Source organism: Protopterus annectens, chromosome 10.part0 (assembly GCF_019279795.1).
Source record: "Protopterus annectens isolate FY-2018-M chromosome 10.part0, PAN1.0, whole genome shotgun sequence".
Classification (NCBI taxonomy): domain Eukaryota; kingdom Metazoa; phylum Chordata; order Ceratodontiformes; family Protopteridae; genus Protopterus; species Protopterus annectens.
Window position 1 is genome coordinate 34,034,848 of NC_056744.1, and position 6,666 is coordinate 34,041,513.

At 37.0% G+C, this 6,666-nt stretch overlaps 1 protein-coding gene across 3 annotated transcripts in view; it reads left to right on the forward strand.

The window, feature by feature from the left end:
* RAB37 (RAB37, member RAS oncogene family) overlaps positions 1-4,845 on the forward strand; it is a 2,500,291-nt gene extending 2,495,446 nt beyond the window's left edge. For all 3 annotated transcript variants that reach the window (XM_044084985.1, XM_044084984.1, XM_044084986.1), the window contains one exon: positions 3,794-4,845. In XM_044084985.1, the coding sequence (XP_043940920.1) occupies positions 3,794-3,899 (106 nt within the window). In that variant the 3' untranslated portion in view covers positions 3,900-4,845. The remainder of the gene's footprint in view (positions 1-3,793) is intronic.
* Positions 4,846-6,666: the final 1,821 nt, after the last annotated feature.

Sequence of the window (6,666 nt, forward strand, 5' to 3'; positions counted from 1 at the left end):
AACAACAACCAAAAAAAATGCTTAATCTGAAAGAGGTAAAACAACAAAAAAAAAACAGAATTTAAAGCATGGGAAGTCAACTACAATACTAAGATTTCAGAAAAAGGGCTCAGTCAACACTGAAGGAATACAAACGTATTACTGCTGTTATAAAGAAAAATGATCATTGTAATATTGGCATAAGTTAAATGTGAATAAAATATTGTTTTGTGAAGATTTACTAATTAATATATATATATATATATATATATATAAATTTAAAAAATCTATATGTTCACCACTTCTTGACATACTTACAGAAACACCATTTATGACTCCTCACCAAATGAAAATGTGCAGTCATCATTTACAGTTCTGTCTAAAATGTTATTCTCATGCCAACAGTGGACGTACATTTTTGCAGCATACTTTACAGATACAAGCAGTCTTTGGATCCTTATGTAAAGGATTTGCTGTGAAAAAGTTAAGAAATGTTGAAGTTATAAGTATTCAACTTAAAAGTGTATTACAAATATGCCAAAAGTCCAGTTTTAAAACAAAACCAAATGCCCATAATGTTATCATTTCTAAGTATTTTTAAACCAATTTTTCAACATACTATCCAGAGCTGCTTCTGTTCTGGAAGGTTTTTACTCGTTCATAATGTCATCAGAGGTTGAATTAAAGTACTAGAATATAAGACTACATAAAGTACTAGAATATAAGACTACATATCCTTATGGGTACAGCTGGCAAATTTTGGTACACATCCGGGATCTGATGAACTTGAGTCTACCATGTGGTTGAAATATATGTAAGTCATTCTCTTTGCAGAAATTAGCCAAGAAGATATGGATGAGGAAGAGGAAAGCAAAGCATAAATGCCAACTACTAAATGTAGACACTGTTAGAAATAATGTGATAATGTTAATATGAAACAGCAAGCAGTTATAGGGTGCCATAACTACCTCTGACATACTTATCTGAGACTAAAAGCAGTTCATTTGCAACAGATTTTTGCCCTTAGTCATCGATAAATCATTGAGCAGATGTGCAGACACTACTTAAGTGCAAAGTAAAATTATAAATGTGGAACAGATTTGTTTTTGAATTTTCATAGCATTTTACTTGTAAAATTCAGAATATATTGTTTTTTCTCTTCAGTCTGCAGTTAACTAACATTTTGGAGTGAATAATTTTGATAGATATTAAGGGACATCACTGATGTTCTGGAGCTTGAACATGGTAGAATCTAAATGGTCCTGAATACTTTCTGCTCATCCAGCTCTCTGAATGCAGTATATTTTTTCATATGAGGACTAGCAGAATAGCAACTTGGAGCAAGCAGCAACCTATCAGTCTATACAATGCCCCACTGGTCAGCATATCATGCAAAACACCCCCATGGCTTCATTTTTTGCATATGCCTAAGCAGTTGGTATCACCAGAAAGGGAGAATACACCTATGTCACCAGTGATAGAAGCTACTGTCCTTGGACAACGACTAGGCCTTACAACCATACTAGACATTGAAGTAGTTCATTCTGATACATAAGAGAGAGGCTTTTATTTGAAGAATGTCATATAACCACTTCTGTACTATGATAGTGGAGCTCAATTAAGGGAATCCATTTCACATAAACTCCTGCAGCCTTGTACTTCATTTGGAAATAGATGAGTCATTTTAATGTTTTCATGTCTCCAGCTAGAGCTGCTTGGAATATAGTTTTTTTGCCATTTTTTGGCAAACTGTAATACTGTACAGTCAATACCAGCATGGCGCATTTACTTTCATAGTCTAATAGGGCAGAAACCCTAGTTGTTGTCTGTTCACATGCTGATCCCCATTTTTGGTGTTTTGCTTCCCAGGCCCTTCTTTCTGGACTGAGATTCAGTCTGCAAATGTTTGCTGCTTAACATGTTTTTACAAGATATGGAAAACACTACAGAAATACTAACTGATAAATGAGATACTTTTAATATGCAAAAAAGGATCATATTTTATCAGCTGAAATCATAATGTTCCTTTTCATTAAAATAGAATGTAAAAACATGGATTTTGGAGGCGTCTGAAATATTTTCTTAATGAGTTTTGAGAAGATTGATTGGTGAGAGGTCGTGCATTCAAAGGAACATTAAAAGATATATTGACAGAACAAATCTTTTTAATTTTTTTTCTTTGTAGTTCCTAAAGTACAATTTGTATATGCAGAGTCCCAGTATAAATCAGCCAGACAACAAGGTACTTTGCTGACTGCTTTTGCAGACCTTCGGAAAAATATTTTGCAGCTGAAATGAACCAATATGCTTTTACCAGTTCTATAAATAAATGTTCTTCAGCCTCTCATTTTTTTCTGTTTTAGCTTAGGTTATAAAGAAACTGATTAAGACAGAAAATAGAGACTGTCTGGTCACCCTCCCTCATTCTGCACCATTTCCTTATTCAGTTTTTATAGAGCATTATGCAAGGCATTCCATTCCCTTATATTCCTCAGTAAATGCAGCTTAGCTGGTTGACAGTGAAGACAAGAGGATGCTTGCCTATCCTTTAAGTGAGAGGAAGCATGAATTGCAGATATCTCACTAAGCATTAGCAGAGGCCAGAACTTCTCATCTGATTAGGAGGTGGGCTTCTCTAAAGGCCCAGGGGGAGAGCATCCTTAAGAAACTTCTCATTGTCCTCCCAGCTGAACTGCATATGTCAGCACACTGGCAGAGGTGATAGGGATAGGAATAGTTGACTGGTCGTTACATATATGATGGTTTCCAGTGTCCTGTTCCTTTGCCTGGATGTGATCCCTAAGGTTACAAGTACTATAAGAAAGTTGTGAGGGACAACAAAGCTATGATTATATTTGGTAGAGCCTGGCTAGAACAGTGGGAAGGGATCTGGGGCTGCGCAAGCATAGCATCTGGGAGAATAGCCTGAGGGCTAAATGAGACTGGGAGAGAAATGAGGAAAAATAAAATAGCTTTTTTTTCACATTATTCTAATTTATCTATCCAGATTTCCACCTTTATATTGTGCCATTTTTGTTCTTAAGATTTTCATTTGAAAAATGCTGCCTATATTGACATTGTTGCTTCCTTTAATGTTCTTAAAAACCTGTTATATTTCCCATCAGCTTCCTCTCATCAAGGTTGCTCATAATTAGATTCCCTTAATCTTTTTTCACAATGCTTCAATGCTTCTAGTAAAGATTATAACAATTTTGCTTTGTTTTGACCACCATTTTCTGGGTAACTTCAAGTTATGTGGCTCTCTAGCACATTTTTTTTTCAATGTCATTATGTGGCACATCATCATAAACAATTGTCTTTGTTTCACCTTACCTGCACCTGTTCTGTGTTTCAGTTTCCACTCTGCCATTTCCTATGTTGCATTTTACCTATACCTGTTTCAGTGCTAAGCACCCTTCCCCATTAGCAATTCCCATATTGCAACTTATTCTGTAACTGTAATGTTATAGGCTACTGCTGACGATTCCATTTGACATTGCCTATTCCCCTTACTTTGTTCCAGCTTATGCTGCATTTATCTATGGGCATCACCTAATCCGATTCTCCCCCAGCTCCTGTGCATCATATTATCCATTATATGCCATTTCTACTGTGTATTGCACAGTGTAAGCAGCCTGTATTTACCAGTGCATTTCTTCTTCAGATTCTGATCACTTCAATCTATGGACAGATGAAGCTATGTAATGACTTATGCCTTGTTTAATGTTCTCCGTACTTAGCCATCTATGCATTTAATATTGTTTGGCTTTGGTAACAGTTCTCTCATACACTTTTACTTCATTTTGTTTTACAGGGAACTCAAACACAGATCCATGCACCACTCAAATGAACCAAAATTTCAGATCCATGATTTTGTTGAATCGCAGAAGAAGAAGTCTGGATGCTGTAGCTACATTTAAGGTGTAGTATCACTGGAGGCTAGTAGAGAGAACCAAAATAACGAATGGCAAGAACTTCCTGCTATGGACATGACCAGCTTATTTGGAAGGGGACACATCCTTTTGTTGCATTCAACAATATTTTGCATCTTGAGCTCATCAACTACACACCTGTGCATTTAGAAACTGTGTTTCTAACACTTGAAGAGTTATGTAATAAAGAAAAATGCTTTATAAAATTTTTGTCAAAAGGATGGGATTCTGACGTGTCCCAACCTGTGACTACGACTGCAATACTGAATCAACATAGCCAACCACAAATCAAAGGAGAGTGATTTTTCTCTATTTGCTTAAAATTGCAGGTGTAAAGTGAACTATTTTATATGATGGACCTAATTTATATTTGCCTAAAACAGCATTTTAGAAAGACATTTTCCGTACTTTGAGATACTCTTGTTCTGTTGACCAGACCTTGTTAGGTTTGTGCAAATACATGGCTGGCACCATATTGCTATTTTTGTTTTGCTTAAAATAATCAGCAGTTTGTACATGGGCTAATCATTCTATGTATAAAATGTGTTATTTTCAGTGTCCTTTTGTCGTGTGTAGTTTCAGGTTCTTTAATTACAATGTGGTGTACACTATCACTACACAGAGCTGTCCCCTCTGGGATATCACTTATCTTCTCAGCATGTATCTTTGCAGTTCCTTGTTTAATCAAGATAAGACATATCCTACAGGATAATGTACAGACCCATACAAAACAAATTACTACACTTTAATACTGCTGCTGACCAGACATCATGCTGACCATAAAAGTTTTATATAGCTAAGCCAGTTGGTAACATTTGATCAGCTGCAGTGCTGTGGTGACTGGGCACACAGTAACTCATTATGGGCACTGGTGCTTTAGCAATTTGCCAAAAAGCAATTGACAGAATTAAAATAAAAATATTTTAAAAACAAAGTAGTGGCTCTTTCTTGGAATGCATTTCAGTTTATCTTCTGAAGACAGATGCACACAAATTCACATTTTATTTGCATTTTAAATTGGACTTGTGCACTGGTTTTGCCTGAAAACCAGTTCAGAAGCTTAGAGATATCAGTTAGCCTTTCTGATGCTACTTCAGATAAAGGAAACAGATTCTACTGACAAGACCATTGCTCAAATGTATGTTTTTGTAAACTTGGAATGCATATGTACAGTCAGGTTGTAATGTCAGTCTTTTTTTCCCTTTTTTCCTCACTATGACACATTCTGCTTAATGTACCATTTTGCTGTTTTTCTATTTTTCATGTTTGTACTGTGCCTTTTCATGATGTTTTTACATTTGTTATATTTTGGTACTACACAGAATATTCAGTATACATCTCCAGATGTTTATCATGGAACACATGGATTCAGAGTTGTACTTAATGAGTGTTCCTTTCCAACATAGTGTGCACAAATGTTATAAATTCCTTATTGACATCCTTGGGCAAGCAAAAAATGCAGGTTCTTTGTGGGAATCACTGTTGGAGTCATCACTATAGGGATCTCTGCCTCAGTTGATTCTGACATCCAGCTTAAGTTTTGTTGTTGACATCATCCCACCTCAGACATCTTCACGTACCTGGAAAGTATGTGATATCTACTCATGCATGCCACCTTTACTTCTTTCTTGCCATTTTACATGCTCACAATAAGAGAGCTTGTCATAGTCTGGCATGACTATAAAGCACTGAGTAGTTAAATACCCATTTGAAAGTCAGTTTATTCCTTTACTTTCGTAAAGTTGGTTAGACATTGGGTTAATCAGGCCATCATAAATGGAGGTGAGGGCCATATGCATTGCAGAAAAGGCAAAGAAATGTGTCTGCAGATATCAGATACTGCAGAATGATTGCCATGTCTTGTGTCTATATGGCTTAAGGCCAGGGTACAACATGAAAAATGGCAGTATTTGCCAAGAGCTCATTTAAATACAGTAAGAAAAGACAGAAATTGCTCCAGGTGCACCAGACAAAAAGAGACTTGTAGCCATGCTAAGCCAGCCTATAATGACTGGAGATCCACAGCAACAGGATAAAGCATATGTCTTAGCCAACAAGAAGAAACCAAATAAGAAGTATGTCCAAAAATCGAAGGAAAGGGGGAATTCTTTGGGGGCCCTAACTCTGCAGGCATCCTCTCCATAGAGTCTGTCAACCATCTCTCAGTCTAGATGGCCAGGTACCAGGAAATCATACCTGGCTAAATGGAATAGATTCTGTTGGTGCTGCCAAAGGAGAACTATCACCCAAAGTAGTGGACATGCCACTGATTCTTCTGCACCTTTCTGAGCTGTTTGTTCAGGTTTATCTTAAGACTCTCTGAAGGTATACCTCCTGGTAATTTCATTGTGCCTGCCTGTAGATCCCCACAATCAAACAGTTCATGAAGGACATCATCCATCTGAGGGCTCCCAAAAGAAAAGTGGCCCCAGCTTGGGACTTGCATTTTGTCTTGGAAAAACTGGCCTTACCACCATTTGAACTGGTTGTAATAATGTCTTTACATTTTCTGACCTGGAAAGATGTCACCTCTACTAAAAGAGTCTAAGAATGCCAGGCCCTCATTTGCATAGAGACAATTTTACAGTTTCATAAAGACTGAGTGACTCTTTGCAGTAACCCCACTTTTACACCAAAGATTACAGAAGTAGCAGTGAGCCAAGCAAATCAACTCTCAGTTTTCTTCCCTAGCCCACAAGATGGGGGGGGGGGGAGCTTGCACTTCCTAAATGTGCAAGAAGCTGCAGTACTACCT